Source organism: Equus przewalskii, chromosome 8 (assembly GCF_037783145.1).
Source record: "Equus przewalskii isolate Varuska chromosome 8, EquPr2, whole genome shotgun sequence".
NCBI classification, from domain to species: Eukaryota; Metazoa; Chordata; class Mammalia; order Perissodactyla; family Equidae; genus Equus; species Equus przewalskii.
In genome coordinates, this window is record NC_091838.1 from 54408453 (window position 1) to 54428008 (window position 19556).

Sequence of the window (19556 nt, forward strand, 5' to 3'; positions counted from 1 at the left end):
TATTTTCATGATTTTTGTTTTCTTTTGTAGACTTCGAACTGTAGGAACTCAGATGATGCATATAAAAGTGGTGAAGATCCCATGTGCTTCTCTTTATTCTCTAGGGGGCTAGCATATTGTTTATTTAACTTATTTGTTCAACACAATTTAATTCAACTGTTTGAATCTATTCAACATCTGTGTCTATAGAACGAAGAAGGTGGTACTTCATATGAGTTATATATTTAAGATTCTCAGAGGTAGGAATAAGAGAGCATGTGTATAATTGGTGAATTGGACAGTTGATTGTACCTTAACTATTATAAAGGGTTCTTTTGTTTACTGGATTAGGTACTCTTTTTTTCTAGTTATTATTTCTGCTATTACCAAAATGCTGTTCTTTAAAAAGCTCCAGAGTACCCTATTGTATTATAATATGCAAAGATGTTTGTTGTTTGCTAATGCTTTTGACTTGACTTGACTTTATTCATTTTATTCCTTCTTGTATATATAATCAAAAGATTTCCTTTGTTCTAATTTTTTTTGCTGTTGATGTCCTTGCATAGTTGTATATCTTTATACATTATATGTACTCTTGTAGTAGTGTTGTGATGAATATTCCTTCAGTGTGATAGCCTAATATGATAGCGTGATTATGAAAATTTTATGTTCTTGAGTCAGTGGATGAACTTCAGGAGCATCTTGAATTTTTTGAGATTTCTATGTACAATTTTATGCATTTCTCTGGAAAAATAATCCCTAGCTTTTATCAAATTCTGACTGTTGTCTGTAACCTCCAAAAAGTTAAGATCTGTCGTTGCTGTTAAAAGGGATAGAGGATCTTTGTAATGGACCCAAGCCATTCATTACTTTTAAATTAAGATAGTTATAATATCAGTTGTAATGTATTGTCAGTCTTCTAAAGGATCTGTTGCTCTTTTTAAATTGACTTTTTCCTTTATGAACTTTGAGATACCATAGACTTGTGTATTAGTGTGTTTATTTTTTTTACCTAAAAAGTTGATTTCATCTTGTCAATATTTTGACAGTGATCAACTATATATGTGTAATAACAAGCTTATTTTTTCCAGAAATGCGAGATAAAATGAGAAAATGGAGAGAAGAAAACTCACGAAATAGTGAGCAAATTGTGGAAGTTGGAGAGGAATTAATTAATGAATATGCTTCTAAGCTTGGAGACGATAGTAAGTTTATTTAATTTATCGTATTCTTGCTCAGCACATGTTCCATATATGGTTTTTAGTTTTTTTTTTAAAACTATCTTTTATAACGTCTTTTCTGCTGTTCATTTCAGTCTATCTGTGATTTATCACCTTTTTAAAAACTTTTCAGGAAGTTTAATGATACTTTATTTTAAGAGGGATTTATTGTGGCTGGTAGTAGTGAAGCTATCAAATGGGCTTTTTTTTTTTTAAAGTTTTTAACTGGAATAGTCGATGAGAGTTTTTTCTTTTTAAAGATTGGCACCTGAGCTAACATCTGTTGCCAATCTCTTTTTTTTCTTCTCCCCAAAGCCTCCAAGTACATAGTTGTATATTCTAGTTGTAGATCCTTCTGGTTGTGCTATGTGGAGTGCCACCTCAGCATGGCTTGATGAGTGGTACTAGGTCCATGCCCAGGATCCGAACCTGCGAAACCCTGGGCCACCGAAGCAGAGTGCGTGAACTTAACCACTCAGCCACAGGGCCGACCCCCCAAATCCCCAAATAGGCATTTTTATTTTAAAGCTCATGTGGCTGCAGTTCTGGTCTCGTGAAAATGTATTTCATAAAGAATCTTTTAAAACAGTAAAGGTGTTAAATAACTGGAAATTTTTTTACGTAAAAATATATTAAAATATTTTACATTGTTGAAAACATATAAGGATGCTTTCTTTCCTTAATTCCAGATATAATACAATAAATCAATTTTCAGTTATAAGTATAAATAACAGAACAAGAAGAATTCATTGTTTAATTTCTGTTGGGATATTTTTATATTAAATTGAGTTTTTTTTTATATGTATATCTAGTTTGGATCATATATGAGCAGGTGATGATTGCAGCCCTAGACTATGGTCGAGATGACTTGGCATTGGTAGGTATTTAAACTAATTATGTTTTATTTTATATTTAATTTGTTCCATGAATTATATGTAAGCAGTTAAGAATTAGTATATGGCTTGTACTGAATGCTTTCTATAGCTCATTTTCAATGCTACTCTTAAGAGTGGGTGAGACTAACTAGATACTTTGGGACACAATGTGTTCTTAAATCTTTTTAGTAATTCTGGGAACTAGGTAGTATCCCAGTTTTACGGAAGAGGTTAAATTAGTTGGTGAAGGTTATCCACTTAATAGGTGAATTATGCTATATTATAGAGTTTACACTAAGAAGCAGATAGTTTAAAACAAGTTTATCTTTTGGGTTGTTGAATGACTTTCATAGTATATAATGTTAAATACTATTTTGCAATATTGTAATTATATATCTTAAATTATTAGAAAATTCTAACGTGTACAGAACATGACTTAAAATACTAATACTGCTTTTAAAATAAAAGAATGATAATGGTATATTTTGAACACTTACTGGCTAGGCACTATGCTAAATGCTTTATTTAATCTTCACAATAATTTCTTAATTTGATTTGTCTTTGATATTATCATTGTATTTACTTTATTAATCAAGAAACAAAGGTTTCTATTCTTTTGTTCTATTGTTCTTATTATCCTGATTTCTTAAGTACTACTTCATGCTGCTTCCTCATTTAAGCCAAAAAGACTTACACAAAAACAGAAAGTAGAAATACCAGGAAAACACATGCATGTCTGAGTTAGCATTATCCTTTTCAGGGTAATTGCGTTAGCTGGTTATACATATAATTCCAGTGGTACTGCCAGTGGTAAAAAATATTCCACAAAACCTTTTTGGATTACCTTCAGAACCTATGAGACACACATAGTCTTTTGAGTATTCACAGAGGTACCAGCTTATATCTTGAGGGAAATTTTGCATTGTTTTTTTTTGAAATAGCCAAATGCCATTTGATAAAGTAGGAGATCAAATTAGATAATAATATTGATAAAGCAGGAGATCAAATTAAATGATTTTTTTACAGCACACTATTTTTTAATGGTTCAGAATTTGTGCACAGTTTAGCTGATAAGTTGTATGAGTTTTGCATGATGTCAAAGAAATAACTTAATATTATCTTCAGTTTTGACTAACTTGAATATTTTTCTTAGCCTGGCAAATATTCAATCACAGACTTTGAAGCTATACTTCCAGATTGTATTAAAACTTATTTTGTTACTGGTTAATAGTTTCTTCACTAGTTAAAGGCATCTCTTGGTCACTTATGGGCCACTAGAATGGACCGTTTTTATAATCCTTACCATTTCTAGCACTTCCAAGACTTTTATAATTCCTCATATGTTGCTGTAGACGTGATAGGTATTCAGTTACTATTTGATTATTTATTAGGTTGAGTTGATGGGTGAATTAAGGAGATTGGTCCTCCATAGATATTGTGCCTGTATTTTATGACCCCAAATCAGGACATGTGTGCTGACAACATGATTGATTAATATGTGATTTCAACAAGGCAAAATTAAACAAAGAATTAATGGTATTAGCTAGGGACTTGAGAATACTATGAAAGAACTTAATTTTTATCAGGAGAATGTTTATGCAGTAGTTAGGAAGAAAAGGCTAGGAAACTGTTTACAGGCATTTAAGTAGGGCCTAACACGTTATGGAAGCAATTTTTAGAGGAGTAATATGGTAATAGGATTTGAAGAATTATTAGGGGACCCATGATCTGCTCATTTTCCCAGTTAAAAGCATAATTAGTCTCTGAGAACTGATTTTTACCCTCTCTGTAATTTCAGAATTATTCTTCCACCCTATTGTTCTTTACTGATTAATTTCACTTTGTGTCATTAGATCACACTAATGAAATTAAAAAGATACATTGAAAACAATGTAGGCATTCCATCTAGCTCATTTAGTGTATGTAGTGTAATTACTACTCTTCAAGTCTTTTTTACCAATTACTTTTTCAGTTTTGTCTTCAGGAGTTGAGAAGACAGTTCCCCGGAAGTCACAGGGTCAAGCGACTAACTGGAATGAGGTTTGAAGCCATGGAAAGGTAACTGAATCTTGTAAACAGGGTAATCCTGTTTTAAAATGGCAGACATGGGGCCTACATTTAGGCCCTCCCATACCCATAGGAGCATCATTAATTTTGTAAGATCTTTTGCGACTGAGCTTTGGAATAGTGTCAGAGTGCTTCTCACTATAAATCCTGCTACTTCCCAGTAAATAGGATTTGACATAGGAGTTTAATCCATTTAGTATCTCTGGTCTAGTGAAATGGAACCATGCTTGAAGTGAGAACTGGCTTCAAATTGTGGTGCTAGGATCTATTACCTGTTGATCTGGCAAATTATTTAACTTCTTTAAGCCCTTTCGGCCTCACTCCTTTGTAAAAAGAGAACATTACCAACTTCTCAGGGTTGTTTTGGGAATTAGTAATGATATATTACCTTCACAGGCACTCAAGGTATAGAGGTTATTGTTCTTTCTTTTTTATTGAGATATAATTGACACAAAACATTATTAGTTTCAGGTGTACAACATAATGATTTGATATATGTATATATTGTGAAATGATTGCAACATAAAGTTAACATCCATCACCACACAGTTAAAATTTTTTTTTCTTGTGATTACAACTTTTAAGATCTACTCTTTTAGCAACTTTCAAATATACGACACAGTATTTTTAACTATAGTAACCATGCTGTACATTACATTTCCAGGACTTATTTCTCTTTCAACTAGAAGTTTGTACCTTTTGACCACCTTCACCCATTTCACATACCCCCCACCTCCACCTCTAGGAACTGCCAATCTGTTCTTTGTGTATGAGTTCGGATTCTTTATGATTTTGCATGTAAGATCATATAGTATTTGTCTTTTTTGGTCTGACTTATTACAATGCCCTTATGGTCCATCCAGGTTGTCATAAATGGCAGAATTTCCCTTTTTTATGGAAGAGTAATATTCCATTGTATGTATATCACAACTTCCTTTTTTTCCTTTTTTTAAAGAATATTAGCCATGAGCTACCATCTGCTGCCTATTCTCCTCTTTTTGCTGAGGAAGATTGGCCCTGAGCTAACATCCATGCCCATCTTCCTCTGTTTTATATGTGGGACACCTGCCACAGCATGGCTTGATAAGCAGTGGGTAGATCTGCTCCCGGGATCCAAACCAGCTTGATAAGTGGTGGGTAGGTCCGCACCTGGGAATTGGAACTGATGAACCCTGGGCTGTGGAAATGAAATGTGGGAACTTAACCACTGCACCACTGAGCTGGCCCCCATTACATTCATCTGTCAATGGACACTTAGGTGGCTTCCATGTCTTGGCTGTTGTAATAATGCTGCAGTGAACTTGAGGGTGCACATATCTTTTCAAGATAGTGATTTTGTGTCCTTTGGATAAATATCCAGAAGTAGAATTGCTGGATCAAATGGTAGTTCTGTTTTTAATCTTTTAAGGAAGCTCCATACAGTTTTCCTTAGTGGCTGTACCAATTTACATCCCCACCAGCGGTGCATAAGAGTTCCCTTTTCTCTATGTCCCTGCCAACACTTATATTTTCTCTTTTTGATGTGACCATTCTAACACATATGAGGTGATATCTCATTGTGGTTTTGATTTGCATTTCCCTGATGATGTGTGAGGCTGAGCACCTTTTCATGTACCTGTTGGCCATTGTATGTCTTCTTTGGAAAAATGTGTTTGCAGTTTCGCTGCCTGTTTTTCACTTAGATTGTTTGGTTTTTTGCTGAGTTGTATGAGTTCTTTATATGTTTTGGATATTAACCCCTTATCAGATAGAAGATTTGCAAATATTTTCTCCCATTCTGTGTTGCCTTTTCATTTTGTTTATGGTTGCCTTTGCTATACAGAAGCTTTTTAGTTTGATGTAGTCTCACTTGTTTATTTTTGCTTTTACTGCCTTTACTTTTGGTGTCAAACCCAAAAAATCATCGCCTAGACTGAAGTCAAGGAGCTTACCTCGTATGTTTTCGTTTTGGAGCTTTATGGTTTCAGGTCTTAACGTTCAGGTCTTTAATCCATTTTGAGTTGATTTTTGTGTATGGTGTAAAGACAGTGGTCCAGTTTCATTCTTTTGCATGGGACTGTCCAGTTTTGCCAACACCATTTATTGAAGAGGCTATCCTTACCCCATTTTATGTTCTTAGCTCCTTTGTTGTAAATTAATTGACCATATATGCATGGGCTTATTTCTGGGCTCTCTGTTCTGTTCCATTGATCTGTTTGGTTTTTAAAAATTTTATTTTTTTTTTATTTTATTGAGGTCATAATAGTTTATAACATTGTGAAATTTCAGTCGTACATTATTATTTGTCAGTCACCATAGGTATGTGCCCCTTTACCCCTTATGTCCACCCCCTAACCCCCTTCCCCTCTGGTAACCACTAATCTGTTTTCTTTGTCCGTGTGTTTGTTTATCTTCTACATGTGAGTGAAATCATACAGTGTTTGTCTTTCTCTGTCTGGGTTATTTCACTTAGCATAATACCCTCAAGGTCCATCCATGTTGTTGCAAATGTTGCAAATGGCTGAGTAGTATTCCATTGTGTATATAGCATGTCTTTATCCATTCATCAGTTGACGGGCATCTGGGTTGCTTCCATATCTTGGCCATTGTGAATAATGCTGCAGTGAACATAGTGGTGCATAAGTCTCATTGAATTGTTGATTTCAGGTTCTTTGGATAAATACCCAGTAGTGGGATAGCTGGGTCATGTGATATTTCTGTTTTTAATTTTTTGAGAAATCTCCATTTCCATTTCCATAGTGGCTGTATCAGCTTGCATTCCCACCAGCAATGTATGATTGTTCCCTTTTCTCCACATCCTCTCCAACATTTGTTATTTTTTGTCTTGGTAATTGTAGCCATTCAACAAGTGTAATGTGATATCTCATTGTAGTTTTGATTTGCGTTTCCCTAGTGATTAGTGATGTTGAACATCTTTTCATGTGCCAGTTGGCCATCTGTATATCGTCTTTGGATGAATGTCTGTTCATATCCTCTGCCCATTTTTTGATTGAGTTGTTTGTTTTTTGTTGTTGAGTTGCATGTATGTTCTTTATATATTTTGGAGATTAACCCCTTGTCGGATATATGATTTGCAAATATTTTTTCGCAGTTGGTTGTTTGTCTTTTTGTTTTGTTCCTGGTTTCCTTTGCCTGGCAAAAGCTCTTTAGTCTGATGAAGTCCCATTTGTTTAGTTTTTATTTTGTTTTCCCTTGCCCAAGTAGACATGGTATTCGAAAAGATCCTTCTAAGACCAATGTCAAAGAGTGTACTGCCTGTATTTTCTTCTGGGAGTTTTATGGTTTCGCGTCTTGCCTTCAAGTATTTAATCCGTTTTGAGTTATTGTGTATGGTGAAAGATAATGGTCTACTTACATTCTTTTTCACATGGCTGTCCAGTTTTCCCAACACCATTTATTGAAGAGACTTTCCATTGTATGTTCTTGCTCCCTTTGTCAAAGAATGTGTCGTTTTATTTCTGGGCTTTCAATTCTGTGTCATTGATGTGTGTGTCTGCTTTTGTACCAGTACTGTGCTGTTTTGATTACTATAGCTTTGTAGTATCTTCTGAAGTTTGGGATTGTGATGCCTCCAGCTTTGTTCTTTATTCTCAGGGTTGTTTTAACTATTCAGAGTCTTTTGTTGCCATATGTGAAATTTAGAATTCTTTGTTCTGTTTCTGTGAAGAATGTCATTGGAATTGTGTTTGGAATTGCTTTGAATCTGTAGATTGCTTTAGGTAGTATGAACATTTTAACTATGTTTATTCTTCCAATCCATGTGTGTGGAATATCATGCCATTTCTTTATGTCATCATTGATTTCTTTCAATAATGTCTTATAGTTTTCATTGTATAGGTTTTTCACCTCTTTGGTTAAATTTATTCCTAGTTATTTTACTCTTTTTGTTGTGATTGTAAATGGTATTGAATTCTATTTTTTTTTTTTTTTTTTTTTTGAGGAAGATTAGCCCTGAGCTAACATCTGCCACCAATCCTCCTCTTTTTGCTGAGGAAGACTGACCCTGAGCTAACATCCATGCCCATCTTCCTTTACCTTATATTTGGGACACTTACCACTGCATGGCTTGACACGTGGTGCCATGTCCACACCCAGGATCCAAACCGGCGCACCCTGGGCCACTGAAGCAGAGTGTGCGAACTTAACCACTGGCCACTGGGCCAGCCCAATGGGATTGTATTCTTGAGTTCTCTTTCTGTTAGTTCGTTACTATAGAAATGCAACTATTTTTATCAGTTGATATTGTACCCTGCAACTTTGCTATGGTTGTTGATTATTTCTCATAGTTGTCCAGTGGATTCTTTAGGGTTTTCTATATTTAGAATCATGTCATTTTAAAACAATTAGAGTTTCACTTCTTCCTTGCCTATTAGGATACCTTTTATTTCTTTTTCTTACCTAATTGCTCTGGCCCAAACCTCCAGTACTATGTTAAATAAGAGTGGTAAGAGTGGGCACTCTTGTCTTCTTCCTGTTCTCAGAGGGATGGCTTTCAGTTTTTCCCTGTTGAGTGTGATGTTGGCTGTGGGTCTGTGATATATGGCCTTTATTATGTTGAGGTACTTTCCTTCTATACCCATTTTATTGAGAGTTTTTATCATAAATGGGTGTTGGATCTTGTCAGATGCTTTCTTTGCATCTATTGAGATGATCATGTGGTTTTTATTCCTCACTGTGTTAATGTAGTGTATCACATTGATTGATTTGTGGATGTTGAACCATCCCTGCATCCGTGGCATAAATCGCACTTGATCATGATGTATGTTCCTTTTAATGTATTGTTGTATTTGATTTGCCAATATTTTGTTGAGGATTTTTGCAACTATGTTCATCAGCGATATTGGCCTGTAATTTTCCTTTTTTGTGTTGTCTTTATCTTGCTTTGAGATCAGGGTGATGTTGATCTCATAGGATGTGTTAGGAAGTGTTTTGTCTTCTCCAATTTTTGGAATAGATTGAGAAGTATAGGTATTAAATCTTCCTTGAATGTTTGGTGTAATTCTCCAGAGAAGCCATCTGGTCCTGGACTTTTACTTTGGGGGAGGTTTTTGATTATTGTTTCAATCTCTTTACTTGTGATTGTTCTGTTCAGATTCTCTATTCTTATTGATTCAGTGTTGGAAAGTTGTGTGTGTCTAAGAATTTATCCATTTCTTCTAGATTGTCCACTTCGTTGGTATATAGTTTTACTTTTTCTGCTTTTCCTCCCCAAATGCCCCCCAGTATATAGTTGTATATTTTAGTTGTGGATCCTTCTAGCAGTGGTACACCAGATGCCGCCTCAGCGTGGCCTGGTGAGTGGTGCCATGTCCATGCCCAGGATCCGAACTGGTGAAACCCTGGGTCACTGCAGCGGAGCACGTGAACTTAACCATTCGGCCACAGGGCCAGCCCAGCATATAGTTTTTCATACTATTCTCTTATAGTCCTTTGTGTTTCTGTGGTATCTCTTGTAATTTCTCCTAGGAGAAATTTCTAATTTTATTTATTTAAGCCTTCCCTCTTTTTTTCTTAGTCTGGTTAACGGTTTGTCAGTTTTGTTTCTCTTTGCAAAGAACCAGCTCTTCGTTTCATTGATCCTTTCTACTGTTTTTTTTTGGTTTCTATTTCATTTATTTCTGCTGTAGTTTTTATTATTTCCTTCCTTCTGCTGACTTTAGGCTTTGTTTCTTCTTCTTTTTCTCATTCTTTTAGGTGTAGTTTAAGATTGCTTATTTGAGATTTTCTTGTTTGTTAAGGTGGGCCTGTATTGCCATGAATTTCCGTCTTAAGACTGCTTTTGCTGTGTCTCATGTGACTTGGTATCGTATATTTTCATTTTCGTTTGTCTTCAAATATTTTTTAATTTCTTCTTTAATTTCTTGATTGATCCATTGGTGGTTCAGTAGCATGTTTTTTAGTCTCCACATATTTGTCTCTTTCCCAGCTTTTTCCTTGTAGTTGATTTCTAGTTTCATAGCATTACGGTTGGAAAAGATGCTTGATATGAATTGTCTTAAATTTATTGATACTTTCCTTGTTTCCCAACATATGATCTGTCTTCGAGAATGTTCCATGTGCCCTTGAGTAGAATGTGTATTCTCCTGATGTGGTTGGAGTGTTGTATCTATTAAGTTCATCTAGTCTAGTTTTTCATTAAATTCCATAAGTAAATTTCATTTATTTCCTTGTTGACTTTCTGTCTGGATAATCTATCCATTGATGTAAGTGGGGTGCTGAGGTCCCCTACTGTTATGTGTTACTGTTAATTTCTCCTTTTAGGTCTGTTAATGGTTGCATTATGTACTTTGGTGCTCTGGTGTTAGGTGCATGTATATTTATAAGTGTTATGTCCTCTTGGTGGAGTGTCCTTTTATCATTATATACTGCCCCTCTCTTCTCTCATTGCTTTTTTAATTTTGAATTCTGTTTGTCTGATGTAAGTATTGCAACACCTGCTTTCCTTTGTTTGCCATTAGCTTGGAGTATTGTCTTCCATCTCTTCTCTCAGAGCCTGTGTTTGTCTTTCGAGCTGAGATGTGTTTCCTGGAGGCAGCATATTGTTGCTTCTTGTTTTTAATCTGTCCAGCCCTTCTCTGACCTTTGATTAGAGAATTCAATCCATTTACATTTAGATTGATTATTGATGTATGAGGGCTTACTACTGCCATTTAATCACTTGTTTTCCAGTTCTGTATTTCACTTGTTTGTCAACCTGTGTATTTCCAACTGCCAGTTCAGTTTGATGATTCTCTATGATGGTTTTGTCATTTTTCTCTGTATTTATCATTTGTGTCTCTGTTCTAATGTTTTGTTTATTGGTTACATGAGGTTTGTATGAAAGATCTCATAGATGAGATAGTCCATTTTCTGATAGCCTCTTATTTGTCTACGCAGCTTCAGTCCCTTTCCTCTTCCCTGTTAAGGTATTGTCACAGTTTATTCTGTTTTGTGTTGTGAGTTTGTGATTAAAATGAAGGGATTGTAGTTACTTTTGATGCTTTCTTCCCTGTTAACTTTAATGTTATAATTAAATATTTGCTAACATGTTGTGATAGAGAACTGCAATTTTCTGATTTTGTCTATCTCCTTGCTCAAGGCTTTGTAAACCCTTTCTTTTCCTTTTTTACAGGTATGAGGGCCTTGATCATTTCTTGTGGTGGGGGGTTCTTTCAGGTATGAGGGCTTTGATCATTTCTTGTACGGGGGGTTCTTGTAGCAATCAACTCACTCAGCTTTTGTTTATCTGGCAAAGTTTTTATTTGTCCATCGTATCTGAAGGATAGTTTCACTGGAGTATTCTTGGCTGAAAGCTTTTGTCTTTCAGAATTTTGAATATATCATTCCATGCTTTACTAGCCTGTAAGGTTTCTTTTGAGAAATTGACTGGAAGGCTGAGAGAGGTTCCTTTGTACATTATTTTCTTCAACCTTGCTGCCCTTAATATCTTTTCTTTGTCATTGACTTTTGTGTGTTTTACTAATATATGCCTTGGAGAAGGTCTTTTTACATTGATGTAAGTAGGAGTTCTGTTATCTTCATTTGCCTGTAATTCCAGCTCCTTCACCAAGTTTGTGAAATTCTCAGCTGTTATTTCTTTGAACAAGCTCTCTGCTCCTTTCTTCCTCCCTTCTCCCTCTGGAATACTATACTCCTTATGTTGCATTTCGTAACTGAGTTTGCTATTTTTCAGAGAATTTCTTCATTCCTTTTTAGTCTTAGTTGTCTTTTCTCCTCCATCTGAAGCACTTATATATTTCTGTCCTTAAATTACTAATTCTGTCCTCCACAATATCAGCTTTGTTTTTTAAAGATTCCTGATTTTTCTTTGTCTCATTCGTTGTGTTTCTCATCTCCAATACTTATGAATTATTTTTGTAGTTTCAGTGTCTTTTCTGAAGAGTTCACTCTGTTCGTTAATTTTATTCCTGAGTTCATTGAACTGTCTTTGTTAGTTTTCTTGTAACTTGTTGAGTTTCTTTATGATAACTGTTTTGAATTCTGTGTCATTAGATTCTAAATTTCTGTGGCTTCAGGCTTGATTTCCTTCTACTTGTCATTTTCTTTCAGGTCTGGAGTGTTAATATATTTCATACTGTTTGATGGGGTGCATTTGTGCCATTGCATAGTGGTAGTATTTGGTCACAGATTCCACCTGCTCCCACTGAAGTGGGTAGGAGCTTTGTTTTCCGAACCCACTGTGACCCCTGGCAACTGTGCCTGTCCATTATAAGCTATGCCAACACGGCCCATCTGCATTTGCCTGCTGACCGCTGCATTACACACATAGGTTGAGGAGCTCTGGTGGGATCCCCTGCTCTGGCTGACTGGCTGAGCTCTTGCACCAGGTAGGAGGAGAGTGGGGTGCTTTCTTTCGCATGCACAATCCTGTGCAGTCCCACCCTACACTCATTGTCTGCCTACCTGGGCTGCTAGGCTTGGTGGGGACGCCCCTGCAGTTGCTTAGCTGCCTCAGTCTACAGTGTTCCTGTGGCCTGTGAGGCAACTCCGAGAGCAAGACTGTCTCTGCGGAGGACTACTTTTTCCCCCTTCTCCTGTCAGAGTTGCGTGTTGGCCACCACATGTGGCCCCACACCCTACATCGCTGCCCTGCTGCCACTCGGGGCGGGAGAGGAGATCTTCTTATCTCCTTCCACTGTCTCCTATGGCACGTCCAGTGCCCCCATCTTCAGCTATATGGCTGCGTGGATCTCTCAGACATGTATTGTGTTTCATGAGTGTCCTCTGTTGTTTTATGAATGTGCTTTTCCTTCTGTCTTAGCCGGGAGAGACTAAGGGAAGAGCTCATTCTGCCATGATGCTGATGTCATTCTCTTAATGTGTCTGTTTTTATGCCAATATCATACTGTTTTGATTACTATAGCTTTGAAATATAGTTTGAAACTGGGAAGCATGATACCTGTAGCTCTGTTCTTTTCAAGATTGTGTTGGCTATTTGGAGTCTTTTGTGGTTCCATACAAATTTTGTGATTGTTCTATTTCTGTGAAAAATGCATTGAAATTTTGATAGGGGTTGCAGTGAATCAGTAGATTGCTTTGAGTAGTATGAACATTTTACCACTATTCTTCCAGTTCTTCAGCACAGAATATCCTTACGTTTATTTGTGTCTTCTTCAATTTCTTTTATCAATGTTTAATAGTTTTTAGTGTTCAGGGCTTTCACTTCTCTGTAAAATTTATTCCTGGGGATTTTATTTTTTTTGGTGCAATTGTAAATGAGATTGTTTTCTTAATTTCTCTTTCTGATAGCTCATTATTAATGTATTGAAACTCAAGTGATTTTGTATATTGATTTTGTATCCTGCAGCCTTACTACATGAGTTGGTTAGTTCTAACAGGTTTTGGTGGAGTTTTGTGCTCCGGTAAGTTGTGATTGTATGTATTCACCTGTCTCTCAGTTTTGGGGGCAGCAGTACACCCTAAGACTTTAATTCTCTGATGGATGTAAGATGAGTTGTTGGTTTGTTCAGTTTGTTCAGTTTGTTCAGCTTTTGTCTTATGAGGTTGTGAGTGATGACTTCCAGGGTATTTACATGCTGGATCAGTAACCAAAAATCTTGAGCATCTTTTCTTAAAATTGTGGGCAATTTGTATATCTTTGTTGGAGAAATGTATATTCATATTCTTTGTTTGTAAATTGGTTTATTTATATTTAGTTGTAAGAGTTCTTTATATATACTCTAGATACAAGTCCCTTATCAGATATATGCTTTGCAAAACCTTTCTCACATTATGTGTTTTATCTTTTCACTTGCTCAAAGGTGTCCTTTGATTATAAAAGATTTTGATTGTTTTTTTGTGAAGTCCAGTTCATTTTTCTTTTGTTGCTTATACTTTTGATATTATATCTAGAACCCATTGCCTAATCCAAGGTCACAAAAATTACACATACCTTTTGTTTTAAGATTTTTATAGTTTTAGTTTTACATTTAGATCTTTGACCCATTTTGAGTTGATATTTTTTTATGTTGTGAGGTAGGTGTCCAACTTGATTATTTTGCACGTGGATATCCACTTGTCCTGGCACCATTTGTTGAAAAGGCTATACTTTCCCATTTAATTGTTTTCGCACCGTTGTTGAAAATCAGTTGCATGTAAATGTGAGTGTTGATTTCTGGGCTTTCAGTTCTATTCCATTGATCTATATATTTATCATATACCACACCATATTGATTCTATACTGTATTTATATTGTAGCTTTGTAGTAAGTTCTGAAATTCAAAAGTGTAAGTCCTTCAACTTTTTACTTTTTTTTCGAGGTTATTTTCTCTATTCTGAGTCCTTTGAATTTATGTATGAATTTTAGAATCAGCTTATTACTTCTTACTTTTTTAACTTGATGTTTTAGGTAAGACAGAATTAACTTGTACCTCAGTTATAGTAGCTTTTTTTTCCAAGCAGGATGTATTTATGCAATTTTTTTCAACCCCTTTACTCCTTTGCTTTTGGCTTCTGTGTTTGTGTTTGTATCTTTTCATCTCTTTGGATCCTCTCTGGAAGTAAACAAAGAGCATAGGTAAAGAAAAATAGATAAAATATTGTTATTTTAAGTTAGCAGAGAATAATTTTGAATCAGGACAGAATGGAAGAAATCTGCAAAGAATTGCTCCTGAATCAATATTCTACTCTAATATCACTTCTTGTTTCATTTCAAGTGGTATGAATTCCTAGACCGTCTTAAAAATATATGACTAGCAAAACACATCGAACATGAATGATTTTTAAAATTATCTTGTAAAGTTTTGAGAGGTATTAATTTGCAAAGCACACATTTTAGTAGTTACTCTTCCTCTAACCCCTTTCCAACCATACAAAAAATTGATATGGTAATTTGACATGGTTAATTTATTCTTAAGTATTATCTGAGGTTTTCTAAGAAATCTAGTGATCTTTTATTTCTTCAACTCTTGTTCTTTAATTGAAACTTACTTCATCATTTTACCTAATAAGGTTTTACTGGTTTTTTTTGAAAGAGTAACTATTACATGTCTTCATCACATAGGACCATTAACCATTGATTCTCATACATGACTATGTGAGTTAGAAGGATCTGTGGCATTTTAAAAAGTATGTAGTTGCTTAGTCCCCACTATACTGAGATCAGTCTGTAAGGGTTGAATCTAGATCTTTCTTTAAAAAGCCCTGCAGGTGAATAGACAGGTAGGTTTGAGAAATTGCTGTCTAAAGGTAAATATTTGTGGACCTTCAGTATATTAGTTAGAAATCTCTAGACAAACAGAACCAATAGAAGATATAAATGGAGATTTATTATGAAGACTTGGCTTACGCCATTATGGAGGCTAAGAAGTCCCAGGATCTGCCATCTGTAAGCTAGAGACCCAGGAAAGCTGGTGCTGTAGTTCAGTCAGATCCACTTCCAGAGGCATGTGAACAAAGGGAGCCAATGGTGTATATCCCAGTCTGAGGGCAGGGGGAGGTGAGATGAGATGTCCCAGCTCTGCAGTGAGGCAGTAAAAAGGGTGAATTACTCCTTTCTCTGCCTTTATTCTATTCAGGACCTCAGGGGATTGGATGATGTCCACTCTCATTGGGAAAGACAGTATCTTTTAGTGAGTCCATGAATTCAAGTGCCAGTCTTATCTGGAAGCGCACTCTGACATAACCAGAAATAATGTTTAATGTGGGCACCCCGTGGTCAGTAAAGTTGATGCATAAAATTAACCATCACACTCAGTTTTTACATAAATTACTATTTTTTTATTTTGGTATATCTTAAATATATTCCAATATAAAACTAAGTATTAATGCCTTGTGTGTATCATTTTTGTACAACTATAAAAACAATGTAAGTTTCTTTATAAAATACCAAAATGAGAAAACTATTAAAATTTAGATTATTATGTTAATGAAATGAATGAATGGATTCCTATCTTCTTCTGTCATTTCTGATCTGTTTCCTAGAGGTTATATAAAACATTCCCAGGTGATTCTCATGTAACAGTGCCTTGTGAGAACCCCTGCTCTATAGCATTAATTTTGCTGTTGTTTGTGTACTTTATTATTTTGCTTTATTATTATTTAATGATTTTATTTTCTGTTTCACCATATAATCGTGAGGCTAGCATGCCTACTGTATTACTATATATTTGATGTCCAAACTAATATTCTTTATTTGAACTGCTGCTAAGTCTGATTGACTTAGTGTACAGTGATGACATTTGGCCTTCACATGATATGGACACATTTACAAACTAAGCCTGCTTTTATTTTTCTCAGTATTTTTATTTTATTTACTACAGTTAAAGTATTCTTACCTATTGGCGTGATTGTAATCACAAGTACAGACTTGGACACTAAGATTGTGGGATAGTGTCCAGTTAAAAGATGTTGACTATCATTAAGAGGAAAATATGAAATTAAAAAATTCTCATAGGGAACTTATGAATGGATCTTAAGAATCTGTTTGTTGTTCCTTGTTTTAGAAACACTACTGTAAAAGTTTTTAAATATTAATTTTTGCTTTCTCTGTAGATTTATATCCAGAAGTGGAGAAACTGAGTGGAAGGGTGTTGGGGGTCTTTGATATGGGTAGGAAGGTATTTCAGAATCACTCAGCAATTAACTTGCATACCAATCAAGATTATTGTATATAAGAGTACATAGTTAGGTAAAGTTCTTTATGTTATTTCTGATGTATCCCTCCCTTCGATTCACTATCACATAATGTTAATTTTGGCTTCTTAGTTGTATGCTGTCATATTTGATTATTTTTTCACTTGATAAATTTGTTAACTGTTTCCCTTATGAGATTGTAATGCAGCAAAGAGAAGTGTTGTGTGTGCATGCTTAATGGGTGCTTAATAAATTGAACTGAAACAACTAAGAAAAGCTGTCGTAAATATTAAAGGAGAATTAATGCATAGATCATTTCCTTGTGAGTGTATTTGTTAAAATTAAATTTTTTATTATGTTTTATTGGCTGTAATTCTATGTATAACTAGGATCACAGAGATAATCTCTTTCTATTGCTAGTTTTTACCTTTGTATTTAGGCCAAATTGAATCAGTGTATTTTTGAAGTAAGTTTTTCTATAAGTACCTTATACATGATTTTTTTTTCCGTAAAAAATTGACACTGTAGCAAACCTTTACCGTTATGTGAAGATCAAAAGACACTTGGAATGCAGTTGTAAATGCATTCAAATCTTTGCCACTTTAATCTTTTTCTGTATTTATTATTTGTCATTAAATTTTAAGCTGATGATTCCTGGTGTTTCTTTTTCTTTTTAAATAGATATGATGATGCTATTCAGCTATATGATCGAATTTTACAAGAAGATCCAACCAACACTGTAAGTTAGCTGATTGTCCTGAAGATCATCTAAAGTTTATTTTAAAAGGCAAAATTATGGCAAGTAGACTTTTGATGGTGAACATGATGTATTCTATACAGAAGTGAACTATGATGATGTACATCTGAAATTTAGATAATGTTATAAACCAATATTACCCCAACTTTTAAAAGAAGGCGAAATCAGTTCAGTTTGAAATAATGGAAAAATGCATACAGAGCCAGGTTTTATCTTTTTATTTCAAATATTTCATTATGAGCCATATTTTTTTTTTTATAGATTTAAAACTCTTTGGCAAAATTTGACTTAAATCTTATTAGAGAGAAGTTAGTTGAAATTTGGAAGGAAAGAATATTATGTACTTACATGAAAGCCCAGCAGAGCTCAGTGTTTTTGTGATATTTTGAAGTTTATGAAATAGTAACTTGTTTTGGGGGGTAGTTATATCTTATTTGTCTGAATGAAAAATGAAAGAAATCATCTCTGTGGTTAATATAGGGAATTAATGAAGTTGTTTTGTTTGGTTTTGCTTTTTTCTACCTTCTACCTGAATAAGAATATATCTCTCTCTCTCTTTATCCTGATTTTGAACAAGTGTTTTGTATCAGTTATTGGGCAGAGTATTTGTTACAAATGTATAGTATTATTTGTTTGAAAAATACCCTGGTTAAAAAATTTTTTTTAATGTTGAGAACATTTTGGTTTACTATATTGGCATAATGACTTCCCTCAGACTTACTTTTTACTAAGTGAAGAGGTAAAGAGAAACTTTAGATAACATCCGGTATTTTGATGTCTTATGTTATTATGTCCATACATGTGCCTTCTAAAAGAGAAATATTTTTAGAATTTTTAAACAAAAACCAGTTTGACCACTTGTCTGTCAGTAGCCATGCTGTGACGGTGGCTCATAGAAGAGCTGGAAGGACTCACAACTAAAATACACATCTAAGTACTAGAGCTTTGTGGGAAAAAAAAGAGAGGAAGATTGGCAACAGATGTTAGCTCAGTGTGAATCATTCCCAGCCAAAAAAAGAATTCTCAGTTACATGAACCAATATAACCAATTAAAAAGAAGAAACCAGTTTGAGTTTGTTTTTTCCTTTTATAAAAGGAGAAATTGTTATATTAACACATAATACAAATACTTGAAGGTGTTCTCTTATTTGGCAAGTATTTCATTAAAACTGCACATTTTATAAAAGTCATAATGTACAATTGTCACTTATAAGATCCAGAAATGCTTAATATTGAACGTTAGTAACTTGATTCATTTTAAATAAATTATTTGTGCTAAGTTGGGAAATTATGCAATACTGAAGTGTGCAGTTTCTGGATAGCATTTGTCCCAGGCATTCATTGGTCATAAATCCCTGATCCCTGCTTGCCTCTTTTGATACTCCATAGTAATACTTAACATCTATTGCTTAAAGGGTAGAGTTTTCTCAAGCTTTATTGAGATGTAATTGACTAGCAACATTGTGAAAGTTTATGTTGCACAATGTGGTGATTTAATATATGTATATATTGTGAAATGGTTTAGAGTTTTGCTTTTAATATTATCCCACCCCAGGGAAATTTTCTTTGGAAACTTCCTAGGTTTTTTAATTTTTGGTGTCTGAATGGCAGGGATTCATTATTTTGTGAGGATTCTCAGAATGTAGAGAGTTCAGGGAAAAGTTTTGGCAGAGCTGCAAGCCTACCTATTATAAAAAATAAAAGTAAGAATCAGCTTGTGGGGGCGGGCCTGGTGGTGTGGTAGTTAAGTTCATGCACTCTGCTTCAGCATCCCAGGGTTTGCCAGTTCAGATCCCATGCGCAGATGTATGTCCTGCTTATCAAGGCATACTGTCACAGGCGTCCCACATATAAATTAGAGGAGTCTAGACACAGATGTTTGCTCAGGGCCAGGCTTCCTCAGCAAAAAGAGGAAGATTGGTGACAGATGTTAGCTTAGGGCTAATCTTCCCCAGCAAAAAAAAAAAGAAACAGCTTCTGTTAATTTTATCTAGATATTCTCAATAAAAAGAGTTAAAATCAGAAAGTTTTGAATACTTTTCTAGTCTTAACTATTCTAATGCCTTGCCATCTGTTTTAATAAAA

At 34.8% G+C, this 19556-nt stretch overlaps 1 protein-coding gene across 2 annotated transcripts in view; it reads left to right on the forward strand.

Annotated features, from left to right (window-relative positions):
• EMC2 (ER membrane protein complex subunit 2) overlaps positions 1–19556 on the forward strand; it is a 66969-nt gene that overhangs the window by 25662 nt on the left and 21751 nt on the right. For both annotated transcript variants that reach the window (XM_008519320.2, XM_008519321.2), the window contains 4 exons: positions 1071–1184; positions 2012–2076; positions 4047–4132; positions 17396–17453. In XM_008519320.2, coding sequence (XP_008517542.1) covers positions 1071–1184; positions 2012–2076; positions 4047–4132; positions 17396–17453 — 323 coding nt within the window. The remainder of the gene's footprint in view (positions 1–1070; positions 1185–2011; positions 2077–4046; positions 4133–17395; positions 17454–19556) is intronic.